At 46.7% G+C, this 21999-nt stretch overlaps 1 protein-coding gene across 2 annotated transcripts in view; it reads left to right on the forward strand.

Moving 5' to 3' along the window:
• The first annotated feature begins 950 nt into the window (after window positions 1-950).
• Window positions 951-21999, forward strand: part of KPNA4 (karyopherin subunit alpha 4) — a 35203-nt gene continuing 14154 nt past the window's right edge. The window contains exons 1-2 of one of the 2 annotated variants that reach the window (XM_069975260.1): window positions 951-1374; window positions 19331-19375. In XM_069975260.1, coding sequence (XP_069831361.1) covers window positions 1306-1374; window positions 19331-19375 — 114 coding nt within the window. In that variant the 5' untranslated portion in view covers window positions 951-1305. The remainder of the gene's footprint in view (window positions 1375-19330; window positions 19376-21999) is intronic. The other variant, XM_069975259.1, reaches the window with a different exon arrangement.

Raw genomic sequence — 21999 nt, forward strand, 5'->3', positions numbered from 1 at the left:
AGAGGACACAGTGAGAGGTTAGTTGGGGGAAAGATCAGAAGCAATGTAAGAAAATATTATTTTACTGAAAGAGTAGTAGATACCTGGAACAAACTTCCAGCAGAGGTGGTTGGTAAATCTACAATAACAGAATTTAAACACGCCTGGGATAGACATATATCTATCCTAAGATAATAAGGAAGAAAATACTAAAAGGGCGGACTAGATGGACCCAGTGGTCTTTTTCTGCCAACAATCTTCTATGTTTCTATGTTTCTAAGTGCAGGGAAAAAAGCACTTTATAAGCATTTCCTGTAATAAGTGTATATTGGGGATTTGTATAACTAATGGTGCATTTACACAGACAGATTTATCTGACAGATCTTTGAAGCACAAACCAGGAACAGACTATAAACAGGGATCAGGTCATAAAGGAAAGACTGGGTTCTATCCTCTTTACAAATACATTCCTGGCTTTGGCTTCCAAAATCTGTCAGATAAATCTGTCTGTGTAAACGCACCCTTATGGGGGGCAATACAATACTTTTTGGCTGGACTTCTCCTATCTTGATAAATGGTGATTCCCAGCAGGTTTCTGTTGGAGACAAATAGGCGGCCATGTCACACACAGCTCCCTGTCAGAGGACTGTGCTGTACACGGCAGGGGGCAGCCCTCAGGATAGCAGCACAGGGATCACTGTGACTATACATATGGGACCATACACAATGCAGCCATGACACCACACTGACAATCTATGGCTTTTATTCCTGACGCAGCGAGTCCGGTTACAGAGCGGCGTTCAGTCCCTGACCTGCACCAAGCACACCGGTCCCACATATCGCAGGCGGTACATAGATGCCCGCACCGACTGCCAATCAGGTGATTATCCCCGCCCCCCGCTGAAGCGCTCTGCGCAGTCTATCTCCGGAAGTTGTGATCACACCTCGAATCGTTGCCATTCTTTCCCTGTGCTCCCCCGCTGGGAGCAGATATAGCGCCCTCCCTGGTTGGCGGACTATCCTGCAGCCGGAAGCTTTGCGCAATTCTGCCCCCCCCCAGGGTCAGCGCTCAGCCAATCAGCGCCGGGGATTCCTGTGTGTGGGCTGAGTCATTTTCACCAGTTCGAGGCTTTCTTGTTACCGGCATTCCGCCCAGACGAGCGTCAGGAGTGCGGGCTGTCTGCGGCGCTTACCGGAGGTTCGGTGCTTTAGCCTTTTTCGTTCAGGCCGTGAGAGACACATCGGGGTAACACGAGCCCTACCCACCGGAGTCCCCGCGTTCTCTGACACAGACGGGCGGCTGAGAGAGGCCCCGGCGCTCCCATCATGGCTGACAACGACAAACTGGATAACCAGCGGCTGAAGAATTTCAAGAACAAAGGCCGAGACCTAGAGGTATGCATCCCGCTCCTGCCCGGCCGAGCATCGAGGCCTCAGCCACCCGCCGGCTCGCGTCACCCGGGCCCAGGCGCCGCGCTGACGGTCCCACTTGTGACGTCGCTGCCGCCGGGGCCTGGCGGAGGAATGTGGTGCCAGGCCTGGAGGGGGGGCGGCGGCGGTAACGCTGATTCTCATCGATGCTGTGCGAGGGCGGCTCCCGGTCTACCTTCTGCGCAGTACAGGAGGTCCCGGTGCTGGGGCCCAGGCCTCCCCTGTCACAGAATAGGTGTGCCCGCTTACTGCGCTCAGGCCATAGGGCACGTACTGGACTCGTCCATTGTTTCCGCCTGGAGGGGGGGTGCACTTTATATCAGAACTGTGTATTTTGTTTGGTTAGTGGCTGAGCCATCTGTATACCACAGTGTACACGGAGCAGGAGGCCATATTCTGTATAGGCCACAGCTCCTCTCCATGTATATAGCGTCTGAGCCATCTGTATACCACAGTGTACACGGAGCAGGAGGCCATATTCTGTATAGGCCACAGCTCCTCTCCATGTATATAGCGTCTGAGCCATCTGTATACCACAGTGTACACGGAGCAGGAGGCCATATTCTGTATAGGCCACAGCTCCTCTCCATGTGTATATAGCGCCTGAGCCATCTGTATTCCATAGTGTACACGGAGCAGGAGGCCATATTCTGTATAGGCCACAGCTTCTCCATGTATATAGCGTCTGAGCCATCTGTATACCACAGTGTACACGGAGCAGGAGGCCATATTCTGTATAGGCCACAGCTCCTCTCCATGTGTATATAGCGTCTGAGCCATCTGTATACCACAGTGTACACGGAGCAGGAGGCCATATTCTGTATAGGCCACAGCTCCTCCATGTGTATATAGCGTCTGAGCCATCTGTATACCGCAGTGTACACGGAGCAGGAGGCCATATTCTGTATAGGCCACAGCTCCTCTCCATGTATATAGTGTCTGAGCCATCTGTATACCACAGTGTACACGGAGCAGGAGGCCATATTCTGTATAGGCCACAGCTTCACCATGTATATAGCGTCTGAGCCATCTGTATACCACAGTGTACACGGAGCAGGAGGCCATATTCTGTATAGGCCACAGCTCCTCTCCATGTATATAGCGTCTGAGCCATCTGTATACCACAGTGTACACGGAGCAGGAGGCCATATTCTGTATAGGCCACAGCTCCTCTCCATGTATGTAGCGCCTGAGCCATCTGTATACCACAGTGTACACGGAGCAGGAGGCCATATTCTGTATAGGCAGGGCTCCAGACTAAAAAATTTACCTAGGAGCCATTGGCTCCTAACCTGAAAAATTTAGGCGCCAAATAGAATATTTGGTCGCTAACATTTTAAACCATGTAAAATTAATGTTATGTTAAATGGGACTTACTGTGTGCAGAGGCCGCGGCAGCCTCCTCCTCCTTTAGATCCTTTCTTTTCTTAGTTTGAAAACGTTCAACATGGAAACTTGCAACTTGACAACCATATACAGTCTGACTCAGTACTTCAGCTTCACTTGGCTAGCCTTTTAATGAGGCTTACTCTTCTGAACTTGAACTTAAAGGGAACCTGTCGACCCCCGTGCCGGGGTGACAGGCTCCCAACCCCCCGTTAGAACCCCCTATACTCACCTCATCTTCACCCCGCTTCTGAAGATGGTCGGGTCACGGAGATCTCAGCCGCTGCAGCCAGGCGTGCGCTGAGAGATGAGTCCAACGCTCATAGAGAATGACGGGAGAGTCCAGCGCTCCGTCATTCTCTATGAGCGTTGGACTCATCTCTCAGTGTGCGCGTCAGGCTGCAGCGGCTGAGATCTCCGTGACCCGACCATCTTCAGAAGCGGGGTGAAGACGAGGTGAGTATAGGGGGCTCTAACGGGGGGTTGGGAGCCTGTCACCCCGGCACCGGGGGTGACAGGTTCCCTTTAAAAGCTTGCAACAGTCTATACATACTGAGCTAGACTTCTGACTGCAGCCATAGTGACCCCCCACAAGATGTGTATATAGATAGATATATCTCTCACCTAGTGACTAATGCAAGTGACCCCCTACAATACAGACACCTGAGGGGCCCTGATAATAATAATTGTGCATATATCTATCTCCCAGTGTCTGCAGCCAGTTTGCCCTACACTTATAGATGGCCCCCTCCCCTTATAGATGACCCTCTCTACCCCCATTATAGATGCCCCCTCTCCCCCCCATTATAGATGCCCCCTCTTCTCCCCCCCTTATAGATGACCCCTCCCCTTATAGATGACCCTTTCTACCCCCATTATAGATGCCCCCTCTCCCCCCTCCCCTTATAGATGCCCCCTCTTCTCCCCCCCTTATAGATACCCCCTCCCCTTATAGATGGCCCCCTCTCCCCCCCTAGAAGATGGCCCCTCTTCTCCCCCCATTATAGATGCCCCCCCTTTCCTCTATGCTAAGCAATATTTAAAAAAAACACACACACAAACTCACCTGACAACCCGCTCCCCCGGCGATCCTCTTCTTCGGACGCTGTCCCCGGCTGATGCGCGGCTGCCGGGGGTGTCCCGTCCTATCCCCGGCAGCGCGGCGCATCAGTGAGCTCCCTGTACGCCGGGGCTGTGACTTCTGACACAGGAAGCGTCTCTGACGCGCGCTTCCTGTGCCGGAAGTCAGGGCCCCAGGCAGCTCACTGATGCGCCGCGCTGCCGGGGATAGGATGGGACACCCCCGGCAGCCGCGCATCTTAAAGAGACAGCGCGCTGCCGCCGGGGCCAGTCGCAAATGGCCATTTGCAAAATGTCAGTCGCATTGGCGACCATTTTGGTCGCCATCTGGAGCCCTGATAGGCCACAGCTCCTCTCTATGTATATAGCGCCTGGACCTAATCTATTCTGTTATCAGCCACCCCATTCTATTTAATGATTCCCTGTAGTGTCCCTGATGGGATTAATGAAGTGCAGAAGACTTCCTGCCCCCATGATCCCCATTATCTACAGGTGTGCTATCTATTGTATGGAGAGCCATATGGTACAGGGTCCTGTGTGTACTGTCTCCACCCTCTGTAGCCTGTGTTACACTCAGATAATGTTATCACCTGGGAGCAGGCTATTGTCTCCAGCATGTTGCTGTGGGTCAGGCCTCCCCAGCACCGCTGTAGTTGTCGGTAGGGAAGCGCAGCCTCTGTTTATTCAGGGTAGTGCTGCAGTGGCTGTCCATGTGTGATCGCAGCAACTGGGAGTGGGCTCTGGCTCTTTATTGACCTGTAGTTAAGGGGTCTCCAGTTCAGGTGCGGTTTGCAATTAAGCTCCATTTACTTCAATGGAACTGAGTTTCAAAACCCCACCCAATCTGGAGACAACAGTAGAGGGAAAGTGGGCACGTTTTTGTAGCGCTGGAGTTTGTTACATTTGTATATAAGCTTATTGTAGTCAGTGGGCCAGTCATGTGAATTCAGGGGATGAATAGGTTCATCCTATGTCCAGTGTGCCCCAGTAATGGATTGTATTGTCTTCCAGTAGTGCTTATCGGCCACCTTACCTGTTCTGGAAAAGTCCTGCACCTTTCTCATACACTTTGAGCTGCTGTTCAGGATCTGTCCTTTTATTTCTTGTGGCTGAGAATCTGTACAGTCCATGTACTGCTGAGACCCAGAGACACTGGTGCAGACATGTCAGACTCTACAAGCTGCTATGGGGGACAGTCTCGGAGAGCTACAATACAGAATAAAAGCTGCACTGTGCTTGGTTGTTATGGGCTAACGGCAGTCTCCCCTATTGTGTTTTGACACTTTTCTACAATGTATTGTTTGGTGAAATGTTTCATCCTGGAGTTGTGTGTAGGAAATATTGAAATACAATTGTAGCAAATTAACAGGGGTGTAAAGTAGATCTCTTTACCTCTGGTAAATTCATGTGTTTCAGTCCAGCCGCGTGAGGCTGGCAGTCCACGTGTGTTTTACCCTCTTAGGGTATATTCACACGAACGGGCTCGCAGCGAGATTCTCGCTGCAAGCCCGGCAGGTCCTGGCGGTTCCCACACACTATATACTCGCTGCGGTCTAAACGACCGCAGCGAGTATGTAATTCTGCCGCGCTTAACCCCTTCTGCTCCCGCCCGGCTCCCCCGCTGTAAGCATACATTACCTGTCCTCGCTGCACGGGTCCGGCGTCCTGCTCTCCCGTCCGGCCAATTAGTGGCTGCGGCTGGGCAACACACTAATTGGCCGGACGGGAGAGCAGGACGCCGGACCCGTGCAGCGAGGACAGGTAATGTATGCTTACAGCAGGGGAGCCGGGCGGGAGTAGAAGGGGTTAAGGGCGGCAGAATTACATACTCGCTGCGGTCGTTTAGACCGCAGCAAGTATGTAGTGTGTGGGACCTGCCGGGCTCGCAGCGAGAATCTCGCTGCGAGCCCGTTCGTGTGAATATACCCTTATAGTGTCAACAAGTGTTCCCATTTCAGCCTCTAGGGAGGAAACATAAGGGTAAATTGTCCCAGACATATCAGGAGGAACATGGTACCATTATATGGCTAATAGTCCTGGAAAAATATACATTGTTTCTCCAAAAGTAAGCCTTGGGGCCGCTTTACACAGGACTGATCGCAACAGAAATCTCGCAGTGAGATCCATTGCAACCCAAGGTCCTGTCAGTTATGTGTGAATACATACTTGCAGAGGATCTTTATATTGCTGCTTGTATGTAAATCACCCGACACCTTAACCCACTCTCTGCCTGCACATACATCACCTGTCCTTAATCTGACTTGCTGCTCAGGCTCCTGGCTTCCTGCTGTCCCGCCAAGCCAATCAGTGTGTTGCCCAGCGTCTGTCTTATATTTGGGGAAAAATGGTATATATTTTCTATTTCCCTGAGTTTTCTTTGCCACTGGCCTATGTGATCCTATTCCTGCAGTGGAGTGGGATCCTGTGGATGTAATGGAGAACCGTTATGGCCCTCTTCCGAAAGATTCGCCTGCATCTGACTCAATGTGAAAGTGTTTGCTGGGTTGCAGAGATCTGATTTTAGTTACTGGAAATAGATGAAGGAGCAGCAAGCTATGGCAGTGTACATAGGACTTTGCTTGCTACTTGGTGGCATGACTCTAGACTACAGTTTTGGAGGTGTATAACTTTTAGTATTTAAAGGGCTTCTTGGAATGAAATTGAGGCCAAAAAGCTATATTTTGTTTTCCCATTGTAGTGAGTGTTCAAACTTAACCCCTTAAAGACCGGACCAATTTCGATTTTTGCGTTTTCGTTTTTTCCATCTTGTGTTTAAAAGGCCATAGCACTTGCATTTTTTCACCTAGAAACCCACATGAGCCCTTATTTTTTGTGCCACTAATTGCACATTGCAATGACAGGCTGAATTTTTTTCATAAAGTACACTGCAAAACCAGAAAAAAATAAGTGTGTTAAAATTGAAAAAAAAAACTTTTTTTTATTGCCATTCGCCCTGGGGTAAAACTGTTATTATATGTTCCTCAAGTTGTTACAATTACAACGATATGTAAGATGTATAACATCGTTGTATCTGCTGGCTTGTAAAAAATTCAAACCATTCATAAATATACGTTCCTTAAAGGAGAAGTCCGGCCAAAATTAATTTTTGATATGTTGTTACTTATGAAAAGTTATACAAATTTCTAATGTACATTAATTATGGGAAATGCTCATATACTGCTATTTCCCTTAATTTAGTAGGTCAGGAAGTGTTAGAAATATCTCTGAAGAAGTGACGTCACGACCCAGGGTGTAATTCCTATGGAGTGTCCAGCAGGGGGCGCTCTCTATATAGAAGTCTATGGGACTTTATTGTTTCTATGGGTTTCTATGTAATGTAATGTAGTGTACAGTGCTTTATTGAATGAATACATCTATGGAATACTTTGGGGAGCAAGTGTCCTTGCTCCCCAAAGTATTGCATAAATGTATTCATTCAATACATTCAATACACAGTAAGCCCGCCGATCCGCCGCATTTCCGCCGATCCGCCGCATTTCCGCCGCATTCCCGCCGATCCGGACCATATACATTGAACTACAGCTCCCATCATCTGCTTCTAGTATGAACAGGTGATGGGAGCTGTAGCTGGGTAATGGATATCACATGCCGCCGGGCGCAGGGGGGAGCCGCTCAGTACACAGCAGCGCTCCCCCCCCTCCTCCTCCTCCTTCCGGGATAACTTCCGCCTATACCAATGCTGACTCCCTGCCTGGCCGCCGCTCTCCGCTCACATATACCGGCTCCCGGCATCAGCGCGGACACCAGGATGCATCGGGAGCCGGTATGTATGGGGGGGGAGAGCGGAGAGCGGCGGCCAGGCAGGGACTCAGCATTGGTATAGGCGGAAGTTATCCCGGAAGGAGGAGGGGGGAGCGCTCCTGTGTACTGAGCGGCTCCCCCCTGCGCCCGGCGGCATGTCATATCCATTACCCAGCTACAGCTCCCATCACCTGTTCATACTAGAAGCAGATGATGGGAGCTGTAGTTCAATGTATATGGTCCGGATCGGCGGGAATGCGGCAGATCAGCGTGTGGCGGATCGGCGGGAATGCGGCGGAAATTCGGCGGAAATGCGGCGGATCGGCGGGCTTACTGTGTATTGAATGTATTGAATGAATACATTTATGCAATACTTTGGGGAGCAAGGACACTTGCTCCCCAAAGTATTCCATAGATGTATTCATTCAATAAAGCACTGTACACTACATTACATTACATTACATTACATAGAAACCCATAGAAACAATAAAGTCCCATAGACTTCTATATAGAGAGCGCCCCCTGCTGGACACTCCATAGGAATTACACCCTGGGTCGTGACGTCACTTCTTCAGAGATATTTCTAACACTTCCTGATCTACTAAATTAAGGGAAATAGCAGTATATGTGCATTTCCCATAATTAATGTACATTAGAAATTTGTATAACTTTTCATAAGTAACAACATATCAAAAATTAATTTTGGCCGGACTTCTCCTTTAAAATCGCTCCATTCCCATGCTTATAGCGCTTTTATCCTTTGGTCTATGGGGCTGTGTGAGGTGTCATTTTTTGCGCCATGATGTGTACTTTCTATCAGTACCCTGATTGCACATATGCGACTTTTTAATCGCTTTTTATTGCAAATTTTCTGGATTTGATGTGATCTAAAATCATCAATTTTGCACTTTGGCGCGTCTTCATGCTTACGCTGTTTACCGTGCGTGATCAGGAATGTGATAATTTAATAATTCAGGCGATTATGCACGCGGTGATACTAAATATGTATGTCTATCTATTTTTATTTATAAAATATGAAAAGGGGGGTGATTCAGACTTTTTATTAGGGGAGGGGATTTTTTATTGATAAGGAAAACTTTTTTTTTTTTCTCAACTTTAACTTTTAGTTCCCCTGGGGGACTTTTATTATTACTGCAGTGATCTCTCATAGAGATCACTGCAGTGTACTTGCAATACACTGATCAATGAGATTAGTGTTAGATTGCTTCTGGCTGCAGCAGTCCTAAGCAATCTATTGCCAAGCCTGGATTAGCGTTATACAGACGCTGAGGCCCGGCCTGGGTAGGAAGAAGGGATGGAGCTGTCAGCTTTGACTGCTGCATCTAACTAGCTGGCCACGGCGGCTAATGTGTGTAGACCCTGGCTGTACAAAACAGCCGAGTGCCACGTGCTGCAGAGAGGGACGGTGCCAGGAGCCCTCTCTGCATCTCCTTAACGGCGGCATGACAGGTATACCCATCATGCCTCGTTAAGGGGTTAAAAGAGGCCTCAAATCGGTGTGGCATCAGCACCTAGTTGTTCAGCTTTAGCCCCACCTCTCTGTGTACACAGGGGTGTGTGTGTGTGTGTGTGTGTGTGTGTGTGTGTATATATAATATATATATAATATGTGTATGTGTATATAATATTATAATATAATGTGTATATATAATTAGGATGGCTACAGTTCACTCTATAGCTGTTAAGGCAGGGAGACATGCGGTATCCTTCATATATACACCTTTGCTTCATCTAGAACAGGGCTGTCAGTCGGGCCCTCAAGCTGTTGCAAAACTACAATTCCCATCATGCCTAGGCAGCCAAAGCTTTAGTTTTGGCTCTCCAGGCATGATGGCAATTGTAGTCTTGTAAAAGCTGGCGGGCCTGACTTTGACAGCCCTGTTCTAGAACATAGATAAATGCCTTTGTACTGTAGTCAGTCAGAGCTTTTCCCAAGCTCCTACAGTGCAGCAAGCTGTAATACCACCTTGCTCCCCCTCCCATACCTGATCCTTCTTAGGACTCAACCAGGTATCATTTAAAAGTCACCTCCGTAGCCCTCTCCCAGATCCCCCTGACGGCCGCCAACTTCTATATAAGGGTGGGTTCACACTACGTAATTCTGGCTGATAAACCCCGCGGAATTCTGCTGGCTGTACGCGTTCACGGACACGCGCGCCTTTCCGCCGTTTCCATAGACACCATTCTATGGGCCGGCTGATTCCACATTCTGCCAAAAGAATTGACATGTCAGTTCTTTCGGCTTAGCCACTTAGTAGTGACAACACTAGACTGAAACTTATTATTCTCCTTAGGAGACTAAAGAATCCACTTCTACTCCTAAAAAGAAGTCAAGGACTCCCGTTAGAAAATGCGTATCTTGCAACAACAAGCTGCCATCTAATTGCAAGAAAAATATTTGTCCCTCTTGTATCGGAGATGTTTAAAAACAGAGCTTCCTTCCTTGAGGACATTAGGAAGATGATGAAAGAGGAGATTGCCACCTCTATAGCTAATCTTCCTCCTCCTCTTCCTACACCACCTCCTGTACCTCAGGGCCCTCCACCTACCCCTCCAGCTCAGCAGGATTTAGCTGACGAGGTACCTATAGTGGAACCGACGGTTAACTATCCAGCCTCTATAACAGTCTCTGAGGGGTCAGTCGCTTCCACATCTAGGAAGCGTAAGAGACATTCTTCGGCATCTTCCTGTGAATCAGGACAGATCTCAGAAGATCAGGAAATTGAGGAGGTACAATCTGAATATAGGGAGGAATTAAAGAAATATTTCTTTTCCTCAGACCACACTTCTGCCCTTCTCACAGCAGTCAGAGACGCTTTGGGCATGGAAGAGGTGCAAGAAGAAATAGCACCCAAGGATAAAATGTTTAGAGGCCTAAAAGCAAAGAAAAAATTAGTTTTTCCGGTTCATGAGACCTTACAATCTCTTATAACCGACGAATGGGTGGAACCGGAAAAAAGACTTCAGGTTCCTAGTGAAATCAAAAGACGTCTTCCCTTTGGGAAAGAAGATATGAGGAAATGGGGAGAAATCCCAAAAATTGATGCGCAAGTGGCAAAAACAACAAAAAAGTCCATTCTGCCCTTTGAAGATTCATCACAACTAAAAGAGCCTATGGATAGAAAGGCTAAGAGTCTCCTCAGACGCTCCTGGGAAACAGTCTCATATTCGCTAAAGAATAACATTGCTGCCACCTGTGTAGCCAGAGCTCTTCATGTTTGGATAGAGCAACTGGAGGGCCACTTGAGTGATAAATGTCCAAGACAGAAAATAATAGATTCCCTACCTCTGCTAAGGATAGCGCCCTTACTAATGCAGCTAGACGAGCACTCTGGCTAAAGAATTGGACAGGGGACAATACCGCAAAATCCAATTTATGCGGTATACCATTTGAAGGGGAACACGTATTTGGGGCTCCTCTCGATAAAATTATCGAGAAGACAGCGGGTAAAAAGAAGGCTCTACCCGAAGAAAAGAGCACAGTTAAGAAACAACAATACAAACGTCCTAAATTTCAAGAGAGCTACCGAGGCAAAGGCAAAACAGGCCGTTGGAGCTATTCGAAAGGAGGCAAGGGGAGGAATATTTTTTTTCAACCCCAAAGCCTCTCAGGACAAACAGTGACGTTTGTCCCGTAGGGGGAAGACTGCAGGGCTTTTCAGGTGCGTGGGGCTCTATTACCGAGAACACCTGGGTAATAAATATCATCAAGAAGGGATATCAAATAGAATTCACTCCCCCCCCCCCCCCCCCCCCCCCCCGAAGATTCACCATATCCAGGCAGTCTTCAAGTCCCCTACAAAAAGAACTGGTAGAGAGTGTACGGAAGTTACATCTTATGGAAGTCATCTCTCCAGTACCATTAAAAGAAAGATCGGGTCACTACTCTAATCTATTTCTTGTAATAAAAAAAAAACAAACGGATCTTTTCGCCTAATTATAAACTTGAAACCCCTAAATCAATTTGTGAAGTATGCAAGATTCAAGATGGAGTCTATAAAATCCACCACTCCTCTGATTACATCAAACGCGTGGATGGCTTCAATAGACCTCCAAGACGCGTATTATCACGTCCCAATTCATCCTCAGTCCCAGAAATTTCTGAGATTTGCGGTACAAATAGACAAAAGAATTTGCCACTACCAGTTCAGGGCTCTCCCGTTCGGGATTTCATCTGCTCCATGTATATTCACCAACGTGATGTCAGAGGTTGTTTCTTCTCTACACCTACAGGGAATAAATATAGTGGCCTACCTGGACGACCTCCTGATAATTGCAAACTCTCAGAGGAAGCTCCATCAGGATCTACAAACAACCCGCAGTCTTCTATCTTCATTGGGGTGGATCATCAACGAGAACAAATCGGACTTAGTCCCATCTCCAAGGAAGGTGTTCTTAGGAATCCTCCTAAACTCCAAGCTCCAGATGTCCTTTCTCCCGGAGGAAAAGATGGTAAAATTCCTCAGGAAAATCAGGGAATTCAAGAACACCCCGCTTCCGTCAATAAGGGAAGCCATGTCGATACTAGGATCGATGACATTATGTATACCGGCTGTTCCATGGAGCCAGGCTCATTCCCGAGTCCTACAAGCCCAGATTCTAAAGGTGTGGAACAAAAAACCATCAGGGCTGGAGAAAAAGATAATCCTCACACCTCAGGTAAAAAAAATCACTGAACTGGTGGCTGAACCGCGTAAACCTCGAGAAGGGGGTACAGTGGAATCCACATCCCAAGTCAGTTCTGAAAACAGATGCAAGCCAGACAGGTTGGGGTGCCCAAACAGGGACTCATTTCTTCCAGGGAGTCTGGAATCCAGACGAGGGGAAAGACTCCTCAAACCTCAGGGAGCTGAGAGCAGTTCAATATTCCCTTCGAGCAGCTCAGGATATTCTAGACGGAGTACATGTTCACATATTGTCAGACAATATCACGACAGTAACCCACCTAAGACATCAGGGGAGTGCAAAACGCAACCGTCTGTGGTCGATTTCCCAACAGATATTCTCTTGGGCGGAGTCACATCTTCTGTCCTTATCTGCAACTCACTTAAAAGGGACAGAAAACACCAAGGCGGATTTTCTCAGCCGCCACCAGATACATCCGGGGGAGTGGTGTCTAAAGGATCAAGTATTCCATCAACTAGTGGATCGCTGGGGATTCCCCGAGATCGATCTATTTGCCACAAAAAAGAACAGGAAGGTAAAAAACTTTTACTCCTTGAATCCAGCCGACCATCCAATGGCAATAGACGCTCTAACTCAGACTTGGCAAACAGTTAGCATACGCATTTCCTCCGATACCTCTGATACCAAGAGTACTTCAGAAGGTCAGAGACCAAAGGTCAAAAGTCATCCTCATTGTCCCGTACTGGCCAAAGAGAAGCTGGTTCGGGCTTCTAAAGACCTTGGCCCTAGAGGATCCGATCCTCCTTCCACCTCAAACAGATCTTCTCTTTCAGGGCCCAATTATCCATCCGGATCCAGCGAAGCTACATCTCTCAGCATGGATCATGAGCGGGCAATGCTAAGACATCAAGGTCTTTCACAAAGTGTAATCTCAACACTAATGAAAAGCAGGAAAAAGGTAACAACTTCCATCTATTTAAAGGTCTGGAAAGTCTTTTCTTCCTGGTGCAAAATTCCTGCTGAACCCAATATATCTCAAATATTAGATTTTTTTACAAGCTGGACTAACCAAGGGTCTCAAGCCCTCTACCTTAAAAGTACAGGTTTCAGCCCCATCAGCCATATACGACAAAAATCTAGCAGACCACAGATGGATAAAGAGGTTTATCAGGGCAGCCTCCAGAATCAATCCCAGAACACAGATTACTCATCCAGCATGGGATCTAAACGTGGTCCTAGAGGGCTTAACAAGCCACATTTTTGAGCCCATCTCAGAAATTAACAATAGACTTCTCTCATACAAAACAGTCTTCCTAGTGGCCATTTGCTCCGCAAGAAGGGTGAGCGAAATTCAAGCCCTCACTATCCGTAAGCCCTACTGTACAATATCTGAGGATCGTATAGTCTTAAGAACAGACACCTCATTTCTACCTAAGGTAGTTACGGAATTCGTTACTGCCTTCTTTTTGTCCAGATCCCAAAAATGATCTGGAGAAGAAATTCCATTCATTGGATGTGAGAAGAGCAGTTCTCCAATACATTGAAACTACAGCACCTTGGAGAATAGACCAAAGTTTATTTATTCAGTTTTAGGGCAAAAATAAGGGCAAAAAGGTGTCAAAAAGTACCATCGCCAGATGGATAAGGAATGCTATAGCAGAGTCATATAAAGCTCAGAACCTTCCATCTCCAATCAATATCAGGGCACACTCTACAAGAGCAGTCTCCACTTCATGGGCAGAGAGAGCCTCTGCCTCCCTGGAACAGATCTGCAGGGCAGCGACTTGGTCGTCTCCCCACATGTTCATCAAACATTATAGACTACTACTGCAGTCAAGTGAAGACCTGACCTTCGGCAGGAAAGTTTTTCAGGCTGTGGTCCCTCCCTAAGATTAATGGTTGGTATTACTCCTATGGTGCCGTCGTGAAGGTGAGGAGAGAAAATAGGATTAGTCCTTACCGGTAAGCCGGTTTCTTCGAACCTTCACGACTGCACCAATATCCCTCCCTAGTATTGTATGTAAATATGATACTCACGTGGTGCTAATTGACTGTTATAAAGGCACTGGTGTTGGGAGGAAGGGGAGGGGCTTTTAAACTCGTGCTTTTTCCTGTCCCTAGGGTACAACCCATCCTCCTAGGTTGCCGTCGTGAAGGTTCGAAGAAACGGGCTTACCGTTAAGGACTAATCCTATTTTTTTCCCTGTTGGGTTCTGTAAGGGGCACGCAATAATTGTCATTTTCTATGTACAGAAATACAGAATAGCCTGTATAGCAGTATATGGAGGCTGTGTGGCTTCCTACTAAGGTGCCATACGGCCACTGTACACTTCTGTACAGACTCTGTCCAGGTTATAATCTCTAGTGAAAATGGGATTTCAGATGCTAGATGTAGTAATACTGTCTGTTTGCTGCAGACTGGGATGCTGAATACTTGAAGAAAATTGATTGCATCACATTTGGCAGTAGACCTAAATGTTATCATTATACCATGCTTACTGTATTTCCAGTAGACTGAACAGCTTCACAGGCTTTCAAGTGAATCAGCTGAGTTTTCATACATCCGCACCATATCCGCAATGTAAATCAACAAAACACTCCCATTTTAAGGCTACATTCACATGTACAGGAGCTGCAGTGTTCAACCATTTAGTTACATTGATATTTGCAGTAGATCCTGTGCGTGGACACTTATTTTTCTAGTGGACATCAGGCACTACTTGTCGAAATGTTTTTCACAGAGCATGGTTTTGTCCACTCCGTAAAAAACACTGGACATCTTTGGATTGCATCTGTTTGGATGCTCTGGTTTGGGCATCGGGAGGCACTGGTGTTGTCCGGAGGCTGACGGGGGGAGCTGGTGACAGGAGAGGGAAAGGCACTGTGATCTGTCTGATTTCTTTTTCACGACACGGGACGTGTAAATAAGGCCTTAAAGGGGTATTCCCCCAAGAGCTAAAAAAAAATGAAATGCTCCCAAACCTAGCTGGCCTAAGGGTGGTATTACACGGAACGATAATCGGCCGAATTGGCCCGATTCGGCCGATTATCGCTCCGTGTAATAAATACAACGATCAGCCGATGACAACGATCATCGGCTGATCGTTGATATAATTTAGAACCTATTTTCGTCGGGCGCCGACCGCGCACCGCTGCGTGTAATAGCGGTGCGTGGCCGGCGACTAACGATATACATTACCCATCCACGTTCCAGGGCTGCTCCTGCCGTCCGCTTCTCCTTGCGTCCCGCGCGCGCTCTCTAGCGTCACAGAGGCCTGTCAGCTGATAGGCCGCTCAGCCAATCACAGGCCGCGGCGGTCCCGGCCTGTGATTGGCTGAGCGGCCTACCAGCTGACAGGCCGCTGTGACGCTAGAGAGCGCGCGGGACCCCCGGGAGAAGAGGACGCAGGAGCAGCCCTGGAACGTGGATGGGTAATGTATGCCAGTTTAGCAAGGGCTGCAAGGACATCGGTAACGATGTCCTTGCAGCTCTTGTCAAACGATTATCGGGCCGTGTAATAGGTCCAGTAAACGAGCAACGATTTAGCAGATCGCTGCTCGTTTACAGGTATTATCGGGCCCTGCCTCACCATGTCCCCCTGAGAATTTTGAGACGTCTCCCATCTTTCTAGCTGCTGCCATTCCTGAGTTACAAGTTTTTCTAAAAGCCGATCTATATCCAAGATAGGAAACTACATTTCCCATCATGCAATGCTTCTGCCTGATGATGGTGAAGTAGCAGAGCTGAGACAATGAAGGAGGCGGTGACGGCGTAGCAGAGCTGAGTTGGCGGTGACGGCGGCGATTGCGGGGGCGGAGCTTGCTGCGGGCGATTGCGGGGGCGGGCTTGCCACGGGCGATTGCGGGGGCGGAGCTTGTTGTGGGTGAGTGAGGGATGCCATGCTGCGGGTGAGTGAGGGATGCCACCGGTGATTGTGGGGCGGGGGGCTGTGTGCTGCGGATGAGTGCTGGACAGTGCTCCGGGAGGCTCTGGACACAGGGGGTGAGCTCTGGGCTGGGGGTGACCAGGCGGCTGCTGTTAGAGAGGGATGCAGTCACAGCTGCGCTGATCACTGTCTCCCTCTTTAACAGCAGCCACCCCATCAGTGTTCTCAGTCACTTCACTGTGCTGGGACTGAGGACACGTGATGCCGACACGGGAGGGTGGGGGCCAGGAGCAGGGAGCGTGTCGGGTTGGACTGAGGTCTCATGATTCTCTGCAATCCGTGGGGGTGAGTGCAGCTGGATAACAGCAAAACTGTGCAGAATCCATAATAACTGTATATTGGAAAGATGAAAAGCTACGGGTGGGCAGCGTAATAATGCAAAAATAATTTTGGGGGGAATAGCCTTTTAACCGTTGCTTAAGGTTTATGTGGCACCTGAAAAGTTGTATGTGGATTGACCACCTCTACTTCTGGCATCATCCCTGTTTGTCTGTTTAATGTAGTTTTAATACAATTTTCTATTTTAACCTCTTGCCTTATATTATCAGATTTCAAAGTCTAAATTTATCCTGCACACTCATGCCTCCAGTGCCTGGCTTCTGTTGTAGGACACTGTGTACTTGGGGACCGTGGCACTTATCCAGTGTAGCTGAATTGAAGATATATTTCAATTATGGGAAATCTTGCTCGTAGTTGCAGTCTAAGGCTGCCTGTATACTTAGCAGATGCACGCAACATGCAGGCAAAACATATGCTGCTTCGTCTATTGCTGTGCGGTAATTGCCCATGCTGGTTGTTCAGGTAAAGCACAGATTTCATTGTGGCTACATATGTTTTGCCATACTGTTTAACCCCTAGACGACCCTGGACGTAGGGTTATGTCATGGAAGTCTGTCCCCAGACGACCCATGACGTAACTCTACGTCCTGGGTGTTTCTCCCGCTATGAAGCGGAGCGCGCTTCATAGGAGGTGGGGGCAGGCTGCAGTGAGCAGCCGGGACCTCACCGGTAATGACACGCTGCAGCGATCGCGCTGCCGCGTGTCATTAACCCCGCGGCGTTTAAGTGTAAGTGACAGGGGGAGTCACCTGTCACTTACCGATCGGGACCCCCGCAGTGTGACTGCGGGGGTCCCGATCGTTGAAACGGACCGCCGGAGGTCTCTCACCTAGCCTGCGTAATTGTCCGATCTATTAAAATATAACAAGCGTCATTGTGATCGGTGAATGGCGTACACGAAAAGAGGGAAAAAAGTGCGCAGATTACCGATTTTGTTACTTTATATTTAAAAAAAAAAAAAAAAAAATCTATAAAAAGTGATCAAAACGTCCGATCTTCACAAATATGGTATTAATAAAAACTAGAGATCATGGCGGGAAAAAATGACACCCCATACAGCCTCATAGGTGAAAAAATAAAACTGTTATAAGCGTCACAATAGGCCCATTTTATTATTTAATTGCCAAAAAAAAGGATTTCATAAAAAAAAATACATATATAACATTAGAGAATCTGTGTAACCTGCATATGGTTGTGTTCGGGCTGACCTATAGAATAATAGTATCATGTCGCTGTTACCATATAGTGCATTACGTAGACACAGGAACCCCCCAAACGTTACCATATTGCAGTCTTTTTTATGATTTCACCTATTTATATCTTCATAAATAATATATTTGGAATTCCATCATACATGTTATGGTAAAATGAATGACGCCATTACAAAGTACTACAACTATTCCTGTAAAAAACAAGCACTTACATGGCTTGTAGATAGAAAACTGAGAGTGCTAAAGCTCTTAGAAAGGGAGGAGGGAAAAACGAAAACGCTAAGATCAAAATTTGCGCGGCCCACTGGGTCATTTTGGGCCTGGTCCTCAAAGGGTTAAAACCACTGTGTGTATGGGCACCCTGAGTAGCTTGTGCACTGTGCCCGGAGTAATGATTTCCTTCCATTTCCCTTTCTCTGCACTTTAGTATTGGCATAGACGCTTTTTGTTTGTCTTACGGGAGTGCTATGTATTTTACTAGCTTTATGAGCAGAGATATGCATTCTGCATACTGTAATGTCTGCTGTCCAGTCTCTGGAATCATCCATCATATCTGACTTGTTTGTCTTTATTATTACGTAAGTGATGCCATCCTGTAAAGCACTGACCGTTTAGGTGTACAACTTCAGATCATGCCATTTACATATACATGTGGCCTGTTTTTGATATAAAAATAGTGACAGTATTTTCTCTATTACCATATATAGGAAGTAATGCGTGTAAGGTGTAAAATTTGGGTGGAATACCTCCTTTAGGGTGCGTTCACACCTACAGGATCTGCAGCAGATTTGATGGTGCAGATTTGATGCTGTGTTCAGTTGTTTAAATGAAATATGCTGCGGATCTGCAGCAGAAAATAAGCTGCGTATCCAGTAAGTGTGAACGTACCCTTAGGGTGAGTTCACTCGTACAGGATCTGCAGCAGATTTAATGTCGCAGTTTATATTCAAAGCAAATCTGCTGTAGATCTTGTACGTGAGAATGCACCCTTAATAATCTGCCCTGTAAAAATGGCAATCCCTCATGTATACCTGGGCCAGATGCCACTTAGTGTTAAGTGGCAGGGTCCAGCAGAATTGTAATAGCATGGAGGTCAGTGCCATTCCATCCAACAAACCCAGACTCCTTCACTCCAAAGAAGGCCAAAATGACATGGAGGTCTATGAGTCTAACACATGGTGAGACCTATTCAGTCTCTCTGCTGACTCTGCCTAAAGGAGTACTCTGACACTTAATATCTTTTAATATAATGCTGCAGTTATATACAACATAAACATCCTATTCTTACCTCACTGCACCCCCAGTGTATTCAGATCCCCCACTACCATAATGAACTTGTCTGGCTGAGCAGGTGCTCACTGCCAAATCACTGGACATACTATCCCGTCAGTCTGTGACAGGATACTGGGGGAGTGTGGTGAGGTGAGAATGAAATGTTTTTTTATTTTAAATGTTTTAACATTCTGGAGTACCCCTTTAACATAGTGTGAACCCAGCCTTGGGGCTGCGGATTCCCCTGGATTTAAACATTTTGCCTTTCTTTTTCAGAGCATGAGAAGACAGAGGAATGAAGTAGTTGTGGAGCTAAGAAAGGTATAGTAATTTTCCTCTTACCATTGCTTTACTTTGGTTTATAGTGTGCATGCGCCTGTGCAATGTGCTTTTAGTATATGATATATGTCCATAAATGAAAACTTTTGAGAACAGGCTGTGCCTATGTGACTAGCATTGCCAGTCATTTATTTTCAATCAACCAAAGGCCCTCTGCATTTCTGGAGCTAAGGTCCCCTTTATACTGCATTATTTTATGCAGTGTTTAACTTATACATTGAAGAAGTAAACTAAACATACAGTAACATAGCCATTGAAAAAAAGTAGTGCATATGTTACACAGCTGTTTATTCTGTTAAAGCAAATGTACCACTAAATGTGTGTTTATTCCCTGGAGGTGGGCCCAGTGCACAGATATCCCCCTCAGTGAAAATATCTGTGCTCTGGGGGTGTTTGGCCTGCCTCCAGTGCACCAAACTGCCCTATTTGCTTCGTGGGAACCAGGTGATGGTTTAAAAACAATAGACTGCGCCACTGGGATTAACATGTTGGCACTGACCAGATCATATTAAAAAGAAAAATAATTATGAGAAGTGGTATGGTTTGCTTTGTTTGGCATGATCCAAAAGCGTAGCATGATGTACTTTTTGATCCTGGGAAAAAGCTTACATTTACTTTCAATGTAGCACGAAAACGTCATGTGGACAGAGCCTCGTACAACTGTGCTGTGATAGTTTATACCTTTCTTTATTCTCATTTTATGCATTTAGTTACTCTCTTTATAAGAGAAGTCTGGTGATAATGATTTTCCAGAAGGCAGGGAGGAACATAACAATAGGCAAGCTCTACTTTCCTCTCCCTGTGCCTCCATAGTGCTGGCTTACTGCTTCAGGGCTCCCAACTGGCTTCTGGATATGGTTCTCAAGGGATTTGCGTCTGAGTTGTCCTTTAACCTCTTCATGTCAGCCACACAGCTTTATACGTTCCTAAAAAAGTGAAGGGGTTTTAATGTGTGCAGCGCCAGGTATAATAACAGGCAGCTGCGGTCATTACCTTTTAAGGAGGAAAAACACCACCAAACTCCCAACAGCGGGGATGCAGGTGCAGGTCCGACTAATGGTGACCGGATGAATAATGTAAAACTATAAAAGTTTACTAAAGACCCAACGTTTAAACCGTACCAGTTCCTTTTTCAAGAGTCAGTTATTTGACTCTTGAAAAAGGAACTGGTACGGTTCCGAAACGCGTTGGTCTTTTTAATAAACTTTTATAGTTTTACATTATTCATCTGGTCACCATTAGTCGGACCTGCGCCTAGATCCATGTTGTTGGCGTTTGGTGGTGGTTTTCCTCATTATTTCCTTGGTGGAGTTCGGGAGTGGTTGCGGTTTGCAGGTTTATACTTTTTATGCTATTAAAGTTGTGCTTCCTGTTCAGCACAACTTTTGTATTAAAAAAAAAAAAGAAGCCATAAAAAAAACACATCCAACATATCATTTTCTACCCATCCCATCTCCCCCCACCCTCAGAGAGAGGAATGAAAAAAAAAAACAAAAAAAAAACCCTCCTCCTCAGTTATGATAATACCTTTCACAACTTCTCATGCAACCTTCCCATTCATGATATGAGGGGGTATTAGTTGACATCCAATTCCTTGTTATAACCAGTCGCCCATAAAACAGGAACCTACTAACTTTTTTCCGTATTATTTTAGATGACTCTATCGAAGACACCTCCCCCAATATTGTCACTACCGGACTACTGGGAATCTCTATCCCCGTTGTATTTTTTTATATTTAACAGGATTGCCTCCCAAAAGCCCCTTAGCTTTTGACATGACCATACCATGTGTAGGAACCTCGCCTCCCTCATCCCACACCTAGGGCAGCTTTTAGTTTTTACATGTCTAATTCTTGCCAAGAATAAAGGGGTGCAATACAACCTTTGTACAATGTTATACTGAACAATTCTGTGATTTAAACGATTTCGAAACATCTTATACTTCGCAGTATTCGCATCCACTGTGATTCGGACAATTTCCCAATCTCTTCCTCCCATTTGTTCTTACTTTTAGAGCTTCCCTCTAAAACACTAATAAGGTATCTATAAATATAAGAGATTCCCATTAGTCCAGAGCCAGAGTCCCTAATACCCTCAATCATTCGTTCACTCTGTATCTTACCCCTATCCCTTCTCATTCCAACCTTTATCCCCGTATATATCTGGGTGTATGTATACCAACAATTTCCCGATAGTGCATATTCCCGTCTAACCTCCTCCTCCTCCCCCCCCCCCCCCCCCCCCCATCACCTGTGGCATCCCTCACTCACCCGCAGCATAGCTTCCGCACTCACCAGCGGCAAGCTCCGCCCCCCAATCGCCCGCGGCAAGCTCCATGTTTTAGAAAAAGTTGTAACTCAGGAACAGCAGCAGCTAGAAAGATGGGAGATGGCTCAAAATACTCAGGGGGACTTGGAGAGTAAAACCAGCTAGGTTTGGGAGCATTTCATTTTTTTAGCTCTTGGGGGGGAATACCCCTTTAACCTTTCCTTTAGGGGCATCAGGATGGATTTTCCCCAGTTCACTAGCAGACCCGAGAACCTTCCATTCTAATCAATCAGCTCCATTACCCTGGGAAAAGAAACAGCAGGTTCTTTCAAGAACAA

Source organism: Dendropsophus ebraccatus, chromosome 6 (genome assembly GCF_027789765.1).
Source record: "Dendropsophus ebraccatus isolate aDenEbr1 chromosome 6, aDenEbr1.pat, whole genome shotgun sequence".
Classification (NCBI taxonomy): Eukaryota; Metazoa; Chordata; class Amphibia; order Anura; family Hylidae; genus Dendropsophus; species Dendropsophus ebraccatus.